This window comes from Phyllobates terribilis, unplaced genomic scaffold (genome assembly GCF_046119375.1).
Source record: "Phyllobates terribilis strain yellow unplaced genomic scaffold, ASM4611937v1 Scaffold_10__3_contigs__length_209671492, whole genome shotgun sequence".
NCBI classification, from domain to species: Eukaryota; Metazoa; Chordata; class Amphibia; order Anura; family Dendrobatidae; genus Phyllobates; species Phyllobates terribilis.
The window spans coordinates 29,248,275-29,272,535 of NW_027362770.1; the positions used below are offsets into that span (position 1 = coordinate 29,248,275).

General features: G+C 39.9%; 1 protein-coding gene across 2 annotated transcripts in view; it reads right to left on the reverse strand.

Annotated features, from left to right (window-relative positions):
* Nucleotides 1–24,261, reverse strand: part of ATP10B (ATPase phospholipid transporting 10B (putative)) — a 666,536-nt gene that overhangs the window by 78,010 nt on the left and 564,265 nt on the right. The window contains exon 1 of one of the 2 annotated variants that reach the window (XM_073649519.1): nucleotides 14,846–15,639. The exons of the other annotated variant lie outside the window; for it this stretch is intronic. Within the exon in view, the coding sequence (XP_073505620.1) occupies nucleotides 14,846–15,252 (407 nt within the window). The 5' untranslated portion in view covers nucleotides 15,253–15,639. Of the gene's footprint in view, nucleotides 1–14,845; nucleotides 15,640–24,261 lie in introns of those variants that run through there. 2 annotated transcript variants of the gene reach the window in all.

Below are 24,261 nucleotides of genomic sequence, written 5' to 3' on the forward strand. Positions count from 1 at the left end.
TGCACATTTCTAAGTGGGAGTACCGTCGGTCTGTTCCTCGGAAATGGGATGTATGTAGTGCATGCAGCCTACCGAGCTCAGTCCCACACTCCATCCTTGCCCGGGAGTGGAATATCACACCTCTGGGTTGAGGTGCAATACTCCTGTAGCAGCCGAATCCTCAGGGTGCTACATTTACGGTGTACAAACATGTCGTGCTTATCACTTTATTACCGCATTTTATATTTGATTAGACATTATGTGAACACTGGTAATCTAATAATCTGATCCCACAGCGCAAAAGGTAAATACCATACTGAGATCTATTACATAGCGAGAAAGGATAGCGAGGGGAAATGAAACACATTATTTCACATTTACAGACATTCTCTTATTATTATGCTCCACAGCCCATTTTTCACATATTGCCATTTATTAGCATGAGACTGAACATCTGTATTGCGGAGGCAACTAAAACTATTATCTTATTGTGTCACCTCGAGGCCAATTATCCTGCCCAAGGTTATACTACCTGGCAGGAATATCAGAGAATAATTGTGAACATAGATTTTTTATTACTTTAATTTGCGCAGTTTATGCCGCTCCCGCAATAAGTCATTATTAAGGGAAATCATACCTAAAATGTCCTACATCTTTCTCTACAATGTGAGATATATTAACCCCTAAACACACCACTACATACATAGCAATCTGAAGCCTCTTATTACAATTTCTAGATCACCCCTACATGTAAAGAATAACTACAGAACCACAATCCATGACACAGGATAAATCAAAGGTAATAAGTAAAAAGTTACTGGCCAAAATATGTAAGAATATATTCCATCTCAAAAAAAATATTAATCTCAATACACTTTGAAGCATACAGACTTTTAAAGACTTTTTTAACCAATGTAATTTTTTTTCTTATAAAGGCAAACTTTTTCTGGCAACGCGGGAAAGTTTTTCTTAAAGGGATTGTTTCGCATTGACAATTGAAGCCAGCCCCATGGTCAGCTGATGCTTGTCCAGCAATTTCACCTACAGAAACCCTTTGTAGGGCGAAAGTAGTGTTACATGCCGACCACGTTAAACAAAGGTTATCATGACCCACAAAGCACCATCTTCATAAATTGTCATAGAAAGTGAAGGTAACATTACACAAGCCATTGACCCATGGCAAGTTAGGTGTCAAATGACACTTTTTGCCTCACTACTGTGCTACCCGAATAAAGGTAACCTTTACTAGATCAATAGTTGGGGTTAGTGGCTTTGATATAGGGGGTGCAGGGGAAACATTTTCATCTGAGCACTAGTGCCTGAACTAAATGGCCCTCTAGCACATAAGATGAGACCAGTATTATATATAGCAGATGACAGATGAGGGCACACCTATAAATTTTCCATTTCGTCCAAGGATCTTTAAGCTACGCCTCTGGACGGTCCGGCTACAGTATGTCGCACTTTTCATCCAGTTGTCCACTATAGCTGATAGAGAAGGCTCCTCAGTAGAGGACACCATTCTATGACCTAGAAGGTCACAGGACAAAGGATTGTCGAGAGGGGTCAAGGGATTATAAACCATACCAGAATAACTAGATAAGCATATAAAACTGTAAAATAAAAACACATGGGCACAATTTTAAAGTAGAAAAAAAATAGGCCACAGTCGTCTATATTAACCATAATCTATAACAAATAGAACGGATTAGGTTTTTTTTAAAGCTTCCCTTCACAACCACCATGAAGTGTGTAGACTAAACCTAGCCAAGGTCACAGACTAACCCTCAGATTATTATAACCCATCTACTGGTACCAGCAAACCACTAATCCCTCCATCTAATATAGAAACCGTGACAATAGAAAGAGCAAAACATAAAAAGAATGGAGGCAAGGTGTGGAGCAGCAACCCTTCAGAAGGTTCTAGCTCCCTGCTGACCTCCTCTATTCAGAGCGTTGTTTTATAGTGTTATATGGATAGTGTCAGCCAATGACCCACATGTTACTGAGCAAAGGTAAATTGAACCCTCAGTAACGGCCATGTCAAGGGTCATCAGCTGACCCACTTGTTTCCTGCCACATAGCCTGGAAATCCCTTGGATTTTTGCAGGAAAAAATCCCACCAAAATCCTGAGTGAAGCATAGGAATCTGGGCTCTTTCTAAGAGGTAGACACTTTAGAACACATTTGCGAATTTTTTTGTCCTTAAGAGGTTTTTTTTGGACTTTTTGGTCAATTCCTGAGCAATTGCTATGACGTTTTTGACTGCAGTTTTTTGTTTTCAAGCATTTTTCTATTGTCTTGCGTTGTATTTTTTACTGTCATTTTTTCCTCCTTCATTCGACAATGAACATGCGCTAAGAAAATGCTCAAAAAGATGCTTGGTCATCTTTTGAGCTTTTCCATTGACTTGTATTGTAAAGTATAAAGTGTTTGCCGAGCGGAGGACACCTGAAGAATGGTCAGGTCACTTCTTTTAGGAGCCTGAGGAAGATAAAAGACACTCAAAGCCCTGAACATATGCACAGAAAGTCGTTTAACATAGAAATGCGCATGTTCATTCTTTTGAGGTGTGTTTAATGGTGGACTCCTCTAAAAACAAAAAAAACTATCGTGTGCACATGGCCTTAGAACGCCATGAGGATCCCACCATTTAATATGGAATTTTTCCTAGGCAAAAATAAACAGAAAATTTTAAATTGGCTAATTAACTTGCAGAACATTCTGTGCTCAGATTAATAGAACAAAACTGATCTAATAGGCTCATAAAAAGCTACAATTCTTTAACATTAACATAATTATCTGAAATAATGATTGTGATTTTTTTTTACCAGAACAATGTATTATTATAATTCGCATTCTTTTTGATCTCATGTACGCCTCATTTCTCTTCCGTTGAGACTTCATGGGCCTCTTATTTTAGCAAACTTCTAGTTGATTTAATTAATTCTATGGAGACTTATTGCGAGTCTTTAAACTGTTTAGAATGCCCCCTATGTAAAGATTATCTTTTCTTAGGTAATTTTTCTTGGACTTCCCGCATTTTTAATTATCCAGGGTTTTCTTCACAGTATTAAACACATTTATATGTAATAAAAAAGCCGGTATAAAGAGTATTTAGGGAATATGCTGTTCTATGAATACTAAAACATACAATTATTTAAAGTGACATTATGATCACAGATTATTTTCTGATTAATTAAGAGTAAAAATAATTCTACAATTTTTAATACCATCCCAATATAGAATATACTACATGCCGTAGGATGTACCAAAATATTCTATGATGGGATGGTGTTAAAAAATGTAGAATTATTTTTCCTTTCAATTATCCCAGGGGGCTAAATCCACTCCAAAAATGTAATGTGCTGGCTGTATTGTACAGTCAGCACCTGCCTTTAACAGCAGCTGTTTAACCACTTAAAGCAGCAGTCTATCTATCTATCTATGATTTATAGTGGGGAAGCGGCCATGCTGAAGGGCCCTGACACCACCATTTTGGTAAACCTGTGACAAGTGCTTAATTAGCTCCTTTGACACAACTAAAAAAAGCTATGAGTCTTGGAAAATGGAGAGTCAACCAACCTCCCCCCACCCAATTTTTTTATTTTTTTTGACAGTTTTCAATTTTTTTTCACCACTTGAATAATAATTTTTAAAAAATGACACAAAAAAAACCTGATAGCAATGACAAACTATGTAAGGCTGGTATCACTATAAATCGTACTGACCTGAAGAATTAAATTGTCAAATCATTTTTTACAGCACAATGAATCCGTAAAAGCAGCGTCATTAAAAACTCATCCTGCAAAAAAAAAAACAAGCCATATGCAGACCAAAATGAAAAAATGCATGGCTCTTCGAAGAAGTGGTGATCAAAAAAATGAAAACACAAAATTGAAAATTCACCTAAATCGGGGCAGGGTTACTACTAGAGATGAACGGATTACCTCGCGCTACCCTGGTCCACGGTTTAGGTCAGTGTTCTCTGGCTGTGGACAGGAATTGAGTGAATTTCCTGATCTTTCGGGTTACCCGATTCTTCGTTTGGTTCTCTGGCCTGGCAAGACGTCGTCCGTGAGGTGCACAGGTGATGTTCCGTCAGCCCTGGTAATCATAAGCCGACCCTAGGATCAGAAGTTCATTCAGCTTCTGTCAACGATAAGAGAGCACTGACCTGACCACCCATGGGCCAGGTTTCCGAGAAGCAATCCCTTCATCTCTAGTTCGTATACTTTTTGTATCAATTTCTCACATATCTTAAAGATGTCTGATTGTTGTCAGTTAATGCAAACTCTCATTGCTCACTTCTAGAACATAAAAAATTGCCCTGATGGACACTGGGGTGCACGGTTGATAGAGTTATGGTGCCGACACCTTAGATAATGATTCTCCAAATGCTCCCCTAAACATATGTACTGTTTGCTCAGCTTCAGGGACACAAACGGAATTAGATAGGTGATTTACATAATGGATCTTTCGCCCTCCAACTATCTAATTCATAATAGGGGGAAGGCTGGCGCCACTAATATTGGTAGATTCATCCAACTTTAATCCAATGTGTATGGGGGCCTTTATAGTGCATATTATTCATGAGTGCCAGTAATTAAAACTCTTTCTTATAATTTGCCAACCACATTTGTATCCATCACATGGTCAGAATATATTTTCATCCACTGGGGATAAAAAAAAATGATGATTTCAGTTGGATGACAGCTTGAAAACCTTGAGGAATCAAAATTGAATTTGTCTTCTGAAAATATTTTTTTTAAAATCAGGTTTTTGTGGGGTTTTTTATTTATTTTTGCCAGATTTTTTTCCATAATCACAATTTTTATTAAAAAATAAATATAAATCTGGGGCAAACTGGGGCTTCATTAACACTAACTTCCGGTTTCAGGAAATCCATGTATACATTAATAACAATGGAGACACCGTGACCCATATTTTGTATGAAGCATTTATTGTGCGTGTGCAAAGGTCATTGTGCAAGGAGGAGGGCAGTTGTGTCATCACCAGTGATTGGTGGATCCTGTGCTATCAGCTTTATATAAAGGTGGAACTTGTCATTATAATCCTGTCTATGAAAGCAGCACGGTGGCTCAGTGGTTAGCACTGTTTGTTTGCAGCGCTGGGGTCCTGGGTTCAAATCCCACCAAGGACAACATCTGCAAGGAGTTTGTATGTTCTCCCCGTGTTTGTGTGGGTTTCCTCCGGGGTCTCCGGTTTCCTCCCACACTCCAAAGACATATTGATAAGGGACTTAGATTGTGAGCCCCAATGGGGACAGTGCCCATAATGTCTGTAAAGTGCTGTGGAAAATTATGGCACCATACGAGTCAAATAAATAAATACGATAATGAGCCTGCTGCAAACACTTCTTGAAATGACAGGAAGTGTACGTGGCGACTGTGAAAATTACAAGGTTGAGTTTTGTTTCATTAATAACAGATTGCGAAATGAAGAAAAAATGACAAGCAAAAACCTGATCTAAACAAAAGCACATTTTCTGAAGATACATTTCCTTTTACGCAACCAAGTGTTTTTGTAAAATGTTACACCTTTTCATTATACTGAACAACAATGATCTGTTTAAAGGGAACTTGTCAGCAGGTTTTTGCTATGTAATCTGAAGACCGCATGCTGTAGGGAATAAAACACAGATTTCAGTGATGTCTCTCTTATCAAGTTCTGTGGTTTTGTTTGCCTGCAATGATTGTTTTAGCACCAGGAGCTTATCATTGTTGTGACCCAGCAGCTGGTGCTTCCTAGTTGACTCCACCCCTCCTGTGACAGGCAGCTCACTTTCTATGGACATTGTATATACAGAGCCTGCTGTGGGCGGGGTTAGCTTTCTCAGCTCTGCTTCATTGCTAAATCTAAAAGCTCTGATTATGTCAGAAAGGCAGCACCCAGTAATCTAAGTGATACATTGTTGGATTCAGCTTCTTTTTCTCTACATTAGGCTGCTCTTAGATGAGGAAGTAAAAACCTGCTGATTGATTCCCTTTAAGAGCTTGCACTTCAGTAATAAATACATCTATAGATGTAATATCTATATTTAATATAAAGGATATTTATGGCGGTACTATTAAAATTGCAAGGAAGCCTTATTCATAATGATGCTATATAGGAGATATGCACCATAGTGTGACTAAACTTACAAGTTAAAAGTATAGCAAAAAATCATCTCTCTCATATATATATATAGAAATAATCAACATAATCTCTTTACTTCCGATTAAGATGTCAATCCAATGTGCGATACACAAAGGACTGGCAGATGCAATGTGTAGATCTACAAGGGTTTTCTGATGTGATTTATGTCCTGTGTTTAGCAAAGCGACCATGATAGTTTTGATGCATTGCTGGGTGCCTGCGAGGAGGCAAGTTCTCCCAGGGTAATAGGGTACATTGTAAAAAAAGCTTAAGGCAAAGACGGTAGTGAATTTAGGTCTTGCAATTAACTCTTTACTTTTGAGAATTATGTTTAATATTGTATGTGATATATCAGTCAACCTCATACATGAAGTACGGTTTAGAGTGATAGACGGCCAAATAGAGCAAAAAAAAAAACATATAATGAAGAAGTAGAGGAATAGGTGCCAGCCCACAAGTAGCAATCCCCCAACCTACGGAACATAAAAAAGAAAAAAAAAGTGGTGTCTCAATAGCAAATTCCATGCAAAAAACTGGTGTGATTATTGGTGGCAACCAGAGCACGAGAGTCTGTGTTTAGATAGAAAAATAAAGAGGCAGCGCTCCCATACATCATGCAATGGAAAAACAGACTTAAATACGCCCTTATGCCAAATGTGCGAATTAAAGTTCACTTTTTCCATTGTCTGAGGTTTTAGAGTGCTGTCTCTCTTTATTTTTCTGATATTGCTACATACAATTGGATTGGGTCATGGAGGCTCAGCACCCAAAATCACTATCTTTTGGTGCGGTTCCACCATTTTTAAAAAAGTTAGATAGGGCTTGTTCACACTCTGTGTTTTTGCCGCTGAGTAAAAAACGCTGCACTTTTTATTACCAGCAAAGTAAATGAGATTTCAGAGATCTCATGAACACGCTGCTTATTTTTTCCTTGCAGATTTCAAACATTATTTTTTTTATTTTTTTTTATCTGTAACATGTCAATTATCTTAATTATTTTGTAGCGTTCTTCATCTATTCGAATGAACTTAAGTAAAATCACATCAAAAACCCACGTAAAAACGCATTAAAAAAATGCACGTATTTTATTCAGCCTTTTTCCTGCCAATACTGTGGTTTTTGATGCAGAAAAATCTGCTGCAATTGTGTAGATAGATTTCAGGTTCGAATAACAGTAGTAAACTATACCTAATGGATATAAATGTAAATAAATTATATACACACATATAGTCTATGTTCACATTAGCTGTTTTTTCAGCGTTTTTTTTTCTGCAGAAAAACCTGATCTCTTGGCATCAAAAACGCAGGTTTTGGTGCATTTTTTGGTGCGTTTTTCAGGATCCCAAAGTTCAGCTTTGCTTCCACCACAGAAGCATAAACACAAGTCAGAAATGCAAGACATATGTGAAACCATATTAACCAGAATTACAAATGTAACAGTGGTGGAGGTGAATTGTTCAGGAAAAGTTTTTCTAAGACACTGGCAGTGCATTGAGTTTGTATGACACTATGTATTTTCACACTATGGTCTGCCATTGAGTTGCTCAGAGATTATTCAATTTCACACCTCTGTGGGCCACAGGTATTGTTCAATCTCACACCTAGGTCGGCCAATACACATCACTAATTTAATTAAACTGTTCTAATTCAAACTGCCATCTCAGGTGACCAAGACAAGACGGTAAAATCACAAAAATAAATGAGTTTCACATACTTCTCTACTTTTTTTTTTCTTCACTAAAAAACGCAGCAAAACCTAATTGCTATGTTCACACTAGGCGTTTTTTTCACCACCCATTACTTTCAATGGGTGAAAAAGGCAGAAAAAAAAACACTGAAACAAGTGACATGCTCCATCGTGCAAAAAAACATGCAAAGCACAAAATACTGATGGCACAAAAACCAATGTGTGTGCATGAGATTTCTGAAATCTCAGACATTGCTGGTACTGTAAAATGCAGCTGAAAATTTGCATAAAAAAAGCTGAAAAAACACCTAGTGTGAACATAGCCATAAATTAACACACAAAACACTCTCGCCATGTCTCTCTAAATATACGTACTGTACTCAAACATGAACCCTAGAGGTTGTTTTCTGTAAACTGACTTTTCGTTGAAAGAGTCCACTATATCCTAATTGTTTGTACTTGTGTTAATCAGACGACTCCAGGGAAGTATTGATTTGTAAATTCTTATTGCTTAAGGAATACTAATCCTAACCCATCATTTATATATTTGTCTTGTGCTGACAGTTTCCTTACTTGGAGGCGTTTTGTCTTTAAGAACGACCTTTGTAGGCTAATCCTGGCTTTTTTATTAAGAGTGTTTAGCATGGATATTCATGTCATCATAAAGAAGGATTATCAACAGGGACATGAATGAGCGAAGCTCTCCTAGAAATTCTATGCATTTCACAGTTGATGCATTCTTCTATATATTTTAAGAGTTTGCACTCCTTTTTTTGTGAATCAGTTTTTTTTTTTCATTTTAAAAATGTTTATTCCTAAATTTAAAAACTGCTAAAAAAATATTCTTAATTACTAAAATAAAAAAAATAAAAAAAAAGTAGTCTAAGTCTATAGTTGCTTTCATTTCAGAACTGGTCTAATGTTAGGGCAATTTAGAAGGTTATGAAGGTTATTTAACTTCTCTTGAAGGACACAGCTTGGTCTCTAAATATAAAAGGTCTCTTGTTCCCTTGGACAAAAACTCCTTATTCCAGGCTTCATTGCTCTGGGACCTTACGTATCTGTATCAGACCCTTCCTAGCTAAGCCTCAGATAGGATATGTGTTCACCTTTGACCATGACTTTACAGCTTACATGAAGACAGAAAAAAAGTTAAGCAACTTGGTAAATAGATTTCTTTACTTATCTTGGACTTAACCATTAACATAGACTGTTCACAAGTATACTTTATATGGAGGAATGCTTAAAAGGGAACAAGTGGAGGCAACTTCTTCAAAATGTTCTATTACTCAGTATGGACAACAGAGCAAGGTGCCCTACTCAGATCCCTTCTCTGTCAGCCATTGTCTAGAGCAGCAAGAACTGATCTACTTTTGGAGACTCATTTATTTTATACATGGTGTTTCATTGTAATAACAGCTCATCGTCAGGATATCCAAAGTCGACAGTAGTAGAGATAAGTGGAATGCTTTGCTCAACCGCACAAATTAGTGCCATGTAGAGGATCTATGCAAATTTCCAGAGCTTCTGGGTTCGGTTTCGTCTCATGAGCCCTTCAGATGAAGCCGAGCCTTGGATCAGGTAAGGAAATTAGTGCAACTCCTTTCCATGGCAAGTCAGCACGGACCTTGACTGTGGACCAAACTTACACGAAGCAATACACTCATTTCTAGACCCTAGCTTTTGTACAATTGTATAATTTCCAAAGAAAGGTTGACCAAAATGGTCAAAATCCTCCACTTTAGCCAATGTTTATCTTATGAGTGAAAGGGGTTGTCCTGTCTTTGGGTACAAGTCTGTAGTCACTGTATGTGCCTGCAAGCTTGTGAATCCTCACATCGCGCACAGATCACGCTGTCAAGATTCTCGGGTACAGGCGGGCGCGTGACCATAAGTATGTAATTTGCATACATGTGGTCACAAGCCAACTAGACATGCGCAGCCTCGCTCAGTGCAAGTGAATTGAGCAAGGCTGGCTACGTCTAATCGGAATGTGACCGGTAGCATTCACAAGTCTCACATGACAGCACCAGAGAATTCTCACAGCACGCTTGCTGTGAGGATTCACAAATCTGCAGTCGCAGAGTGACTACAGGCTTGTACCCAAAGTCCAGACAATCCATTTAAGTCGTCCCCACTACCCTCTACAATTTACCAGTCAAAAATTGGAAATGATCAGTAGTTTTATTTGCACAATTTCTTCAGAATGGTTTCAGGAGACATACATAATTTATGTCCTATATTAGAACCAATGTTGGAAAGTTTACCTAGCGTTTAGAATTACTTTAAATGATCATATCCTCTAATATGACTGAATTAGCAAATGGTTTTAGAAATACAGCTTCTATATGCAGTTTCAACATAAAGAATAAGAATAGAGGAAATAAAACCGGAATTTATATAATTCTTCATGGGAAAAATATTTTCTACAACCAATTTGTGAATATTCAGCAGATGTGTAATGTAGAGATGTAAAAAGCAGTTAATAGTACATTTCGACAGCACATACAATACTACATAAATCAGTCCTAATAACACATAGGTAGCTGGGGCGAGCATAAACCATCCTTAATTTCACATTATGGCAATAGCATTAGCTGTAATTCCCACTAGTCATGTTCTAGTGTAGTAAAAGCTGCGGAGAGTCTTGAGCAATGGTTTGTTCTCTGCAGAGTATAATACCTAACCTGCCTAATGTAACACAAACACTTGCAGCGTGAGACGTGAGAAAGAACTCGCAGGTTGTTATCAAATTTCCTATTTATTTTTCCTGATCGTTTTCTCGGTAAATGGCCTCGTTTTTCGGCATTTATCAACATTAGATATTTAAGTGCAGCTGGTAAAAACTAATGATTTTATTTTCAGACTTGAACACAGACCTTGAGGGCTTATATCTATAATTATGTATTAATGAAGCTGTAAATCAACACTGATAAACATTAGTAAACAGCGTTTCAATGATTTATATGTGGTCTTATTTTAATTATGATTAAAGGGGTTGTCGGGGTTAATTAATATGGCTAATCTGTTTCAGAACCAAGACTGTAGAAGCTTAGCAAGGGTGTCGAAACCACAATATATGGACTTATATATGTGGGGTTTTTTTTGTTCGTTTTTACTTCTATAGACACAAAACATTTATGAAAATCATAAGTAAAGGAGACAATTAATACAGCTAAATCTATAGAACCATCTGAGCCCCCAGGCATCAAAGCTCATGGACTCTTACTAACCATTACAATGGACCCCCCTTGATTTAGCTTGAAAAGTAAAATGAGATGCACTTTTTAGCATTTTTTTTTTCAAATGCGATGCAAAGCTTAAAGGGTTTACCATGAAAATTAAAGAGGCTATCTAGGACTTTTTTTCCTAAGGGTTTAAGAACTAACCAGAAGTTAGTTGCTATCTACCTGCCTATTCTGCCCTGCGATGATCCCTTCCGGCTCAGTACCGTCATGGACAGCACCCGCCGGTGATTCTTCTGCTTTCTGTGACCTCCTGTCAACAAAGGAGTCCTCTCCCAGTCTGCTCTGTCAACAGGGCGATATTGCCAACATCATGCTGATTGAGCGCTGGTTCTCCACTGCATAACTGCAGTAAGTCAGCATGGCATTGACAGTGATGCCCTGTCGAAAAAGAAGAGCAAAAGAGAAAGATCTGCTCTGTTGCATGAGGTCAAAGGAAGGATAATCACCGCAAGGCAGAACAGACAGATAGTTAGCAACTACCTACCAGTAAGTTCTTTGCCCTGTAGGAAAAAAATAATTTTTTAACATGGGCTTTACAACAAAACGTCCAGCTTCTGAACCGTCTCCTCTACAAAAACTAACAAAAAAGGAAAGTTTGAGCAATGGAGCAGAACACTCCACATATCAGAGCTAAATTACAGAGAAATCAAGTTGATAATGCATAGATGCCTTAGTGGCACTGCAGTAATTCAGACATTCATTCATATGACATGTTCACCCAACAATGAAGCTACCAGGATGACAATACTCCAGATCTATGGGGAAGCAAATGAATGAGCAATTACCAACTATTAAATTTGATGATGATTTGCCTGGGTCATTTCCTATTCCACTTACAAAACGTACATATTAAAAGCAAGCTCTCAGTGTAATTGCAGAGTGTCTGTAAGGATAATATTGTTCAGGGTGATTATTACATTTGCACATACTTCCTTGCATAATATCAGTCAGCTACGAGTCACCAGATATTGTTGAATTATAACTCTCACCATGTTCTGCCAGACTATACTCCATGATGTGTGGACTCATTGCACAAGTATTTTGATGCAAGCAACTGAACGCTACATACTAAACGTGGTCAAGCGAACGCTATATACTAGACGTGGTCAAGCGAACGCTATATACTAGACGTGGTCAAGCGAACGCTATATACTAGACGTGGTCAACAGAGCACTATATACTAGACGTGGTCAAGCGAACACTATATACTAGATGTGGTCAAGCGAACACTGTATACTAGAAGTGGTCAAGCGAACGCTATATACTAGACGTGGTCAACAGAGAGCTATATACTAGACGTGGTCAACCGAGCACTATATACTAGAAGTGGTCAAGCGAACACTATATACTAGAAGTGGTCAAGCGAACGCTACATACTAGACGTGGTCAATCGAACGCTATATACTATATGTGGTCAACAGAACACTATATACTGGATGTGGTCAACAGAACACTATATACTGGATGTGGTCAACCGAACACTATATATTAGAAGTGATCAACAAAACACTATATACTAGATGTGGTCAACAGAACACTATATACTAGATGTGGTCAACAGAACACTATATACTGGATGTGGTCAACAGAACACTATATACTGGATGTGGTCAACAGAACACTATATGCTGGATGTGGTCAACAGAACACTATATACTGGATGTGGTCAACAGAACACTATATGCTGGATGTGGTCAACAGAACACTATATACTGGATGTGGTCAACAGAACACTATATGCTGGATGTGGTCAACAGAACACTACATACTGGATTTGAGTCAACAGAACACTATATACTGAATTTGAGTCAACAGAACACTATATAGTAGATGTGGTCAACTGAATATTATATATTATTAGAACGGGACTTGTTAATGACCTTAGGATACGTTATATTTGATTTCCCGGCATCAGTCCTGGGAAACCCCATCAAGTCCAAACACGCATAACCTTATAGAAAACATACTGTAAGGGCATTCTGTAAACTTCCTCAGAAAACTGATAATACAGGGGGCTGTAAGAGTCACCTCTCAATACACAGTGAGCTCACTGTAATTATTACCAGGCGCTTTAACAATCTCCGCAACACACAAACACTGCACAGCAGGCTGTCAATCAATGTTCCGGGGAGTGATTACAGCTGCGATCAATGTATAGTGAGCATTGACTAATCATCCCCTGCACAGTCCCAATGACTGTAAGCAATCGGGGTTTAGGCTATAACTCCATATTCTCCTTGTGGCCGCTGCTCCACATGATTTAAATTCCATTTATCTGCAGGATATCACTATACCTGCAGGTAAACATTGTTTCTGGAGGTGACAGGTTCCCTTATATAGCAGTACCAGTGACACATTTCATTGTCCGCGCTATAGTGATACTGAACTGAACTTTGATCACCATAGGATGCTCTGCTTGGTTATCATGGGACGATCTAGGTATTCTGACCATAACACAAATGTTAAAATGTAAATGTTTGACGGTTTCTGGGATCGACCAGTTGATGAAATTATTTTTTTGCGATTATATGTGTAGAACCAACCTGGTCTATGACTGCGTACAACCTCTGCCTGTGTGTTAGGCTATTACATGGTCGTTAACACCAAGGTGCTTGGCTGTGAATTAGTTATAAGTGTTTACTTGAAATACCTGAAATATTTCTGCTAATAGTTTATGATTAAGTGGCAAATAAACCAGACGGTGCGGTTACCGGACAAACTACTATGACTTGCCCAGGTTCATGCATTTGTGCTATGTGTCATTTAGCAACAGCTTTTCTACAAGAGCAGAGGAATTAAACCATAAAACATCTCCAACTGAACAAAAATGATAAAATATTAGTCAACATGCAATAAAACATCCTTTCGGGCCCTCGCCCATTCTAGGAAACTAATAGGACATATCTTAAGCTATACTAGATTTGGGTCCTAGTGGGCATCAGTGAAACCAATGACCATGCCAGCTAGACAACGTATCATGTATTACTTAACATATGGTGCACTATATATTATCTATCCTCGATGAATTCCATTTCATTTCACACCCACGTTAACCTAACCAACAAGAAACACTGGACTTGAGGAATCCAAGAGTACACCTCAGAGTCAAGCAATGAAGCGGCTTTAGCGTTTCTTTAAAGAGGATTAGTGCAACTTAGTTTCATCTCCATTTCTTAATGATGAGAACCATCATAGGAAAAGTGGTTCGTTACTGGAGTAAACCGGGGACAGTTCTGCAGAATTGTTTTAATGCAGATTTAGGTCCACTTTCCACTCTGAAATCTAAAGCCCTTACGAACAGATTGCCATTGTTCGAAATTGACAATCCATGTTGCCGCTCTTATAGCCATAGCCACACATTGATTTGCCCCATTAAATAGGCAAAATCCAAATGTAGACCATTTTAGTTTAGTAGCCTTGAATTTCTGCCAGGAAATACTCTACAAACACTCTCCGTGAACATACCCCGATACTCAAAAATAGGGACAAGGACTTCACTATGCTCATTACAAACCAGTATGTTGTGTCGAGTGCCACCCGAAAAGGATCTGATTTTTATCTTTGTGAAGCAGAAGGTTGTCCTTTATGTACACCCTCCAATAATTAAAACGGGACATATTTCAGCCCAAAAATCTATGGCCAATCAAACAATGGTACAATTTTAAAATATTAAATCAGACTACAACCATATTGAAATATCACCACCATATGCCACAAAATATCATAATATGTGAAAATATAAAAAAACAAGCCTTTATCAGTGCATATTTACCTGCAGTACACCATGCACAGCATGTTATTAATCTCCTTGTCTGACTTGTATCTCCTGAAATCCTCCCATACATCCTTAATTGCGGTAATAGCCAGGATAATACATATCGGAATAATGGCTATAGCAGGTTGAAAGGCGTTGACCACTGGTACAAAATTAAGCGCTGCCAGCAATACAAAGTACATATTGGCAAAGCGATGGAATTGTTCAAAAAGGTTCTTGGGAAGGAAAGAAAGGAATGTATACTTGGTGGTCTTAATTTTATTCGTCTGGTAAATACTGTTGGGATTCTCCTTCCAATTCGATCCTTCAAAGAGCAGGTTGGATTTGATAAATCGTTTGCCATCGTCCTTTTTCCGTCTACCCCTGATAACTCTCTCCCAGATCTCGGCGGTGATCGAAGACATTGTTCTACATGTAGAAGTAAACTTGGGAAGAAAAGTAAAACTTTACTCAATGTCTTCATAGACCGGGAAAGTAGGAAAAATCCCTGCTCATCATATTGTCCTGGAATTGGTAATCCCGATGCCCTTGGCTTTTGTGTAATAGGAATTGTCCAGCAAAATCCCAAGATGTCCGAGTAGGTCCTTCATGTGCGGCGAACTCCAGCAGACTCTTTCCTTTTCTCCTTCTTTCAAAGTACACCTGTTGATTGCAGACGTCACAGCAGCTACTTGTGTGTCACACTATAAACCAGTTATTCCTAGGGCAGGACGGCTGCCTCTGGGTCCTACAGCCGGTTTACTTTAAACTCAGTGATGAACTGCTCACCTGACTGCTCGGCTAAGTAGTCACACAGCTCGCTTACACCTAAGACAATGGGATGGCAGCGTGCCATGTGCTTGCATACAGTGACCACAATACGGAAGTCAATGAAATCTTTACTGGCTGGGCAGGATATTGGGAGAGTCTACATGTGACTCTGCACTTTGTACCAAGACAGATTATTAATAGAAAATGTGATTACAGAACAACCAGGCTCAAAAGAAAAAAAAAAAAGAAAAAATATATATATTCATATTTCTGGCAAGGGATAAACTGTAAATGATAAACCACAGCATAATTTATAATCGCCTGGGTAAAAACAATATTCTGGAGAAGGTGTAGGGAGTGATACAACTTGTGACATGGAAACTGGAAGAACAAAAAACAAATCTATTCATATTATAATGAGGTTCTCACACCAATACCTGTTTTACTGCCCTTGTTTAAATGAACAGACAATTTATTATTTTTAGTGCAAAATATAAAAGACAAAAAAAGTATAAGTCCATCAAACATTTTATCATTCTGATAGACATCTATTTTTCTTTCTACAGTATCGATCTGTATCTCTCCCTCTTTCTATATCTATATACTGTATCTGCATTTGTCTCTAACTATTGCTCTATATCTAGCTGTATAGATCTCTGTATCTATTACTATATCAAGATTCTCTATATGTCTTTGTATCTCTATGTTTTTATATCTGTCTCTCTACATCTGTGTATATCTATTTCTGTATGTCTAGCTATATTTATCTGTATTTTATCTCTCTATATCAGTATATCCATCTACTCATCCCATCATACAGCATCTATCAATCTATTGTATCTACTGTATCGTATTATTGCAGGAGCAGACACAGACAGTAGAGGACCTCTGTGCAAGAATAGTATATAGCCCCCTTGCCATCCTGTTACACGCATGCCGCCTAAGTTCAGATAGGGGTGAGACCGGTTACATGAATTTGTTGGACAAGAGTCTTCATAAACTGTAGAACAGTAACATTTAATGAGGCACGGCCAGTGCAATGCAAATGTCTCTTTGAGCAACAGGCTCCAGTAATAACAGTACAGTCTTATTTGCAGCATAGCAGTACACAGTCTATAATAATGCATACCCAACCACAGGCTTTTCCTTCACAAGCACAAGGACACAGCATTCTTTATCCTGCATGGAGATGGAGGGGGGGGGGGGTTGATGAGGGAGATGATCCCTATGACAGGCTTCCTTCTAGTCCTTATCTTCCTTTCCGACAACACTCCACACTCTTAGTTCAGGGAGTCTAACTGACCTTTGTTTAGCTTCCCTCCTGACCTTAATTCTGTTCCCTTGCCTTCTGTGAGATACAGAACACTCACCACCTTTATCTTAGGCTCCAGCCAGACAGTAAACAACTTCCCCACAATCCCACCAGGGCTCTGCTAAAATACTCCCCTTCTCCTGTGACTGTGTTAACCCCTCTAGTTGCTGGATGCTTCTGGAGCACACCACTTCCTGTCTCCTGTGCTTGTGTTACTTCTAATAGTTCCTGAATGCGTTTAAAGCAATAGCACTACTTCTGCATGTCACAATCCAATAGTTCACATTAAAGAAATCCTTTATGTGGGTGTGACAGCTTTGGAGGTAGGAGTGGGCTCCTTTCCCCCTTGGTTCCAGTGTGGCTGTACAGGCTGCACCAAGGTTACATACATAATACAAATATAAATTACTGTGAACAAACTAACAAGGAGAGACTGGTACAGAAAGTAGAGAGCCCTGCCCTTGTGGGCTTGCAGTCTACATGGTAATGGGGGGTTTCGTCAGGTCCGGGGGTAGTGTGATGGGTCATTGCAGGCTGTACGTTTTCTTGAAGAGATGCATTTTCAAGTTCAGCCTGAAACTTCCGAATGTGGTGGATAATCAGATGTGTTGTGACACAGAAGGACATGCACTAACATTTTAGTAGATTGAGGGTGGAGGAAAGGATAGATTCTGGAAATATTTTTTATATTTTACATAGTACCATATACCTGTATCAATAAATATCTGTCTCCCTATATCTATCTACAGTGTATCTATCTGTATTGGGACACAAACATTACATCCACAGGAGGTTTTATAACATCCCATTCTACACCCAAAAGGCATTAAAGTTAGTCGGACACCCCCAAAAGCATTTTAAATTAACTATACAATGTTGTAGAGGACTTAGCCCCTTTAACAAGCAAACTAGCACTGTATTAGTTACTGAGATAATACATTTTAATTCATATGCAAATGAAGAGGCTTTGGTGAAACCATGTTATGGCCATAAGTTTGGTGCAACACTGCCTCCTCATTTGCATATTGGGGGCCTTCTTCCAATTCTGATAGCGCTGGCTCTGGGAAACCGCGCTGTCTGAATTTGCGCATTCTTCTACCGGTGTCCTTTCTTCTGATGCCGCTCACTGCACTTCCGGGTGTATTAGTGTTTTGAGATGAATCAGAAGAAAGGAGAGAGGAGAATGTACATGGCCACTGCACGAGTGCACAGCCACACACACGCCGGCAGCATTCAGACAGTGCTTACTCTGAAAAGCAAGCACTGTCAATCAGAAGTGGAGAAATGGCATTGATAAGCAAATGAGGAAGCATAATGGTGCCATGACAGGTGTGCATTGAAGCCTCCTCATTTGAATATGAACTACAAGTTATTTTCTCGGGCACTGTACCAATAACTGGTACAATGCTAGTGTAGCGCCACGTGGGTTCGGTCGCTACGGAGGTATTGCACCTCAACCAGAGGTGTGATATCTCACTCCCGAGTAAGGATGGTGTGTGGACCGGGACTCAGTTAGCTGCATGCATCTCACACACCCCATTTCCGGGGGACAGCTCAATGGTGCTCCCATTAGTACAGTAATGCAGGCACGACAGATCATGTCCCTGGCTGGAGTGGGGAGGGGGGAGGAAAACCCCGTGATGTAGGAGCAGGAGGGGACGGTTTCTGGGCATAGGTAGGAGCCCATTGGTTGCAAGTCACCTGGGCTCATACACAGAGAGGGAGGTATAAGAGGTTGGCACCATCTTAGGACAGGAGTGAGTTCAGTCGTGCAGAGAAGAAGTGCAGTCTGTGAGGAGAGGCTCTGCAGGAGCTCTGCTCCAGGGCCAGGCCTAGAGTAGAGGCCGGGGTCCGAGAGAAGAGAGGAGAACAGAAAGGAAAGTAAGAAGGAACGGAACACCAAGAGGCCCAGAGACACGAATGTAGAAGGAACCCTAAGGACCCAGGAGATTACAGGTGACGGGTTGGCAGAACAGGGTACCGGATCCCAAGTTGGTGGAGGTGACTAATCCTTAACCAAGAACCGGAGGACGTGATCATTTACTGGTGCGACCCCTCACTACACCTACTAGGAAGGCACACCACACAGGGTCAGGGAAGTGGGCATCCAGTCCTCCCAGGAGAAGACCCGAGGCAGCTGGACAGAAATAGTGTCACTGGTGGGGCACGGCTGACGAAAGGATAGAAGGGAGTCCTGTGCCACACTCCGGAATTGCCTGGGGGTCGATCGAGCCCCCTGCCTGGTGGACGCAGCACGGCTCAGGCGGTCCTACCTGTGCACAAGTGACCTGGATGAGAACTGTGAGTAAAGAACCTGAACTGCAACACCTTGTCTCTGTGCTTTCTCACCGTGTCAGCACTACTAGTACCGCACCACAACCACCATCAACACTCTACACTGCCCTGAGGCTAAACTCCTCCCGTGGGGAGTTATACTACACTCTGCTGCCCTCACAACATCAGCCTCAGAGGTCTGCTCAGCAGCGGCGGTTCTTATCGACCGCAATCCACGGGTGGCGTAGTCGGACATCACATTATACTGATACAGAGACTGCCACGATATTGGTCTGGCCACCCTGAGCCACGGGAGCGGGTCGCCACTACTACTCCCAGCATTGCCCTGAAGTCCGGTCCCGGGTGCCCCACAGCCCAGGGGGCGCGTCACTAGTATGGTTTAAATAGGGGTTAAGTCCTCTGCAACGCTATATAGCCCATTTAATAATGCATTTTGGGAGTGCTGTACTCACTTTAATATGGACTTTATCCTCATTTTCCACTATAACAGCCTCCACTTTTTGGGAAGATTTTCTACAAGATTTTTGGATGTGTCTATGGGATTATTTACCCATTCATAAAGGAGAGTTTTGGTGAGGTCAGACATTTATGTTGAATGAAAGGACCAGATTCGCAATCTTTGTCCTAATTCACTACAAAGGTGTTGGATAGGGTTGAGGTCAGGGCTCTGTGTGGCCTGTCCATTTCTTCCACACCAAATGCCTTTTTTGGAATGTGTGCACTGGTGTACAGTCATGGAGAACAAAAAAAGGGCATTGCCCAAACTATTCCCACAAAGCTGCAAGTTAAAATTGTCCAAAATATCTTGGTATGCTGATGCATTAACCCCTTTACCCCCAAAGGCTGATTGCACCTTAATGACCACGCCAATTTTTACAATTCTGACCAGTGTCCCTTCATGAGGTAATACCTCTGGAATGCTTCAACGGATCCCACTGATTCTGAGAATGTTTTTTCATGACATATTGTACTTCATGATAGTGGTAACATTTATTTGATATGACTGGCGTTTATTTGTGAAAAAATTGGAAATTTGGCAAAAAATTAGAAAATTTTGCAATTTTCAAACTTTGAATTGTCATGCCCATAAATCAGAGCGATATGTAGCACAAAATAGTTAATAAATAACATTTACCACATGTCTACTTTACATCAGCACAATTCTGGAACCAATTTTTTTTGTTTGGATGTGATAAGGGTTAAAAGTTTACCAGCAATTTCTAATTTTTCCAACAAAATTTACAAAACCATTTCTTTTTAGGGACCACATCACATTTGAAGAGAGTTTGAGGGGCATTTATGACAGAAATACCCAAAAAGTGACACCATTATAAAAACTGCACCCCTCACGATGCTCAAAACCACATTCAAAAAGTTTTTTTTAACCCTTCAGGTGCTTTACAGGAATTTTTGAAATGTGGAAGAAAACAATGAACATTTAACTTTTTTTCACAAAAATTTTACTTTAGACCCAATTTTTTTTTATCTTTGCAAGGGTAACAGGAAAAAATAGACCCCGAAATTAGTTTTGCAATTAACCTGAGCACGATGATACCAAGTATGTGGGGGAAAACCACTGTTTGGGCACACAGCAGGGCTCGAAAGGGAAGGAGCACCATTTGACTCTTTAAATGTAAAATTTGCTTGAATAATTAGCAAACGCCATGTCACGTTTGGAGAGCCCCTGATGTGCCTAAACAGTGGAATCCCCACATAAATGACACCATTTTTGAAACTAGACCCCTCAGGGAACTTATCTAGATGTGTGGTGAGCACCTTGAACCCCCAAGTGCTTCACAGAAGTTTATAACGTGGAGCCATGAAAATAAAAAAATCCAATTTTTCTTTAGCCCCAAATTTTATTTTCAAAGGGGTAACAGGAGAAAATGGACCCCAGAATTTGTTGTGCAATTTCTCCTGAGCATGCATACTCCATATGTTAAGGAAAACTATTGTTTGGGTGCAAGGTAAGGCTCAGAAAGGAAGGAGTGACATTTTGGAATGCAGACTTTGATGGAATGGTCTGCGGGTGTCATATTGCATTTGAAGAGCCTCTGATGTGCCTAAACAGTGGAAAACCCACACAAGTGACCCCATTTTGGAAACTAGACCCCTCAAGGAATTTATTTAGATGTGTGGCGATTACCTTGAACCCACAGGTGTTTCACAAAATTTTACAAAATGGATCTGTAAAAATGAAAAAAATATATATATTTTTCCCACAGAAATGTTGTTTTAGCCCCAATTTTTTTCATTTTCTCAAGGATAGCAGAAAATGGACCTCAAATTTTGTTGTAAAATTTCTCCTGAGTACGCAGATACCCCATATGTGGTCGAAAACTACTTTTGATGCACAGTGCAAAGCTCAGACGGGAAGAAGCACCATATTGCAGTTCAGATTTTGTTGAACTGGTTTGAGGGTGCCATGTTACATTGGCAGAGCCCCTGAGGTGCCAGAACAGCAGACCCCCATAAAAGACCCCATTTTAAAAACTACACCTCTCAATGAATTCATCTAGGGGTGCAGTGAGCATATTGACACCACAGGTGGATCATAGAATTTTATACCATTGGGCAGTGAAGAAAAAATCTAATTACAATTTTTACCACCAAAATTTTGTTTTAGCCCCAGATTTTACATTTTCACATTGGCAAATGGGTGAAAATGGCACCAAGAATGGTGCCACAATTTCTGCTGAATATAGAAATACCCCATATGTGGCTGTACAGTACAGCTTAGCCACACGGCAAGAGTCGGGAGGGTCGGAGGCTATTTGCCTCCTGGAGCGCAGATTTTTCTAGAATAGTATGCAGACTCCATATACAGAGCCTCCAAGTGCTAGAATAGCAGAACCCCCCCTCAAGTGACCCCATTTTGGAAATTATACCACTTTGGGAATTTATTTACAGGTGTAGTAACGATTTTGACTCCATGAGTCTTTTCCAGAAACAAGCAGCAGCGGATGTTGCTGAGTGAAAATTGCAAACTGTCGTTGTAGTGACCAGTAAGTTGAAGTGACCAGTTCGTTGTGCCCAGCTCAAACCTCTGGAGACAAACACCTGTAAGTTAGGCAGTCTCATCGCTACAGAAATGCCAAACATGTGGACGCTAACTGCGGTTTAGGCACACACTGGAGCTCAGAAGGGAGGGAGGCATTTGGATTTGGGAGTGCAGAATTTGCTCAGTTTCTTTTGGGGGGCTTTGAGCTATGGTGCTTTTCCAGAGCTTTTGTGCTATCAGTAATGTGGAATCCCCTATATTCCACATTACTGATATATTTCTGATAAAAGATGACAGACCTGAGTGGGGACTTTTTTTGTGGATTGAGTTGAAGCTTTTGTTTGGAACATTTTACATAACATTTTGGATCACATTTATCTTGCGCTGTACGCTGAGCACTTATATTGGGGTTTCCATTTAAATTACCGAGTGACGTGATTCTGATAAACCCCTGAGGGATCCATTCACTATAATGAAGCAGCAGAGTTACTTTGGACTCTATCTGGCCTCTGTTCATCGTTGTCCTTTTCAGAAGTGCACAAAACTGTACGCAACGGCACTTTTATGCACGTCTAATAAAAAGACGGACGCCGACAGATCATAGACCTGACGGCGTCCACAGTGCCTCCATCTGCCTCATTACAAAGAATCGTCCACCGGGGGTTCTTTCTGAATCACGTATTTCAGAGATTTACACAGAAACCCCTATGTAAGAGCAGAGCGCAGGATAAATGTGGGCCAAGCCTTACTGCGATCTTTGGGAGGCACAATGAAAAAATCAGCAGCAGGTGAAGAATTGATTTTATTTATTGTTTACGCCGTTCCTCATGCTGTATAATTGATTAGGGGACTTTATTCTTTGGGTCAGTACCATAATAGCGATACTACACTCATAGCTTTTTTTTATGTTTTAGCGCTTTTACACAACAAAAACTTTTATAGAAAAAATAATTGTTTTTGCATCGCTTTTTTCTGAGAGCTATAACTTTTTTATTTATTAATTGATGGAGCTGTATGTTGGGTTGTTTTTTTGCGGTGATGACGTTTTCAGCATTCGTCATTTTGATCGCGTTTCATTTCACTTTTTGTTCGGTGGTATGATGATAATGCATCATTTTTTTTCTCTATTTTTTTTTATGGTGTTCACTGAAGGGGTTAACTAGTGGGACAGTTTTATAGGTCAGGTCGTTCTGGATATGGCAATACCAAATGTGTGTACTTTTTCTGTTTATTTCTTTTCCTTAAAAATATTTATGGGTACAATATATTTTTTATTTTTAAAAATATTTTTACAATTTTTTTTTTACTTTTTTCACTTTTACACTGTCAACTTTTACACTTTGGGACTTTCACTAATTGCAGTCTGATCGCTTGTATAGTATAGGGATGCAGAAGCATTCCTATACTACACAAACTGTCAGTTCTGCATGATCTGGCAACTTTCCTAGCTTTGGTGACTCTGATGTCATCATGACGACATCGGGTCACCATGACAACGATCGGGACCCCACAATGATGTCCCGGGGTCTCCGATCCAAAGGCAGAGGGGGCTTTCTTCCCTCTGCATGCACGCTAAATGCTGTGATCGCAGCAATCGCAGCATTTAGTGGGTCAAATTGCCAACAGCGGTGTGGGCACCACTCCTGGCACTTAGTCCTGGGGGTCAGCTGTCAGAATCAACTGACACTCGGTGGCGATCACGCGCACACAGCCTCTGTGCATGCAAAATCGCCGAGACATATCCATACGTCCCATGTTGGTAAGTACCAGGCCACAGGGATGTATGAATAAGTCTCATGTCAGAAAGGGGTCAAGATTTCACTGTAATTAAGGGGCTGAGGTCAAACCCTGAAAAATATGTTCCATGGTATTATTCCCCCTACACCAAATTTCACAGTTGGCACAATGGAGTCAGGCATGTAACAGTCTCCTGGCATTCACCAAACCCAGACTTGTCTATCAGACAGCCTGAGAGAGAGTCCAGTGGTGGCACGGTACATAGAAGAGTCACTTACTGATTGTGATGCACATGTCGGCATCAGCTTGATCCTTATG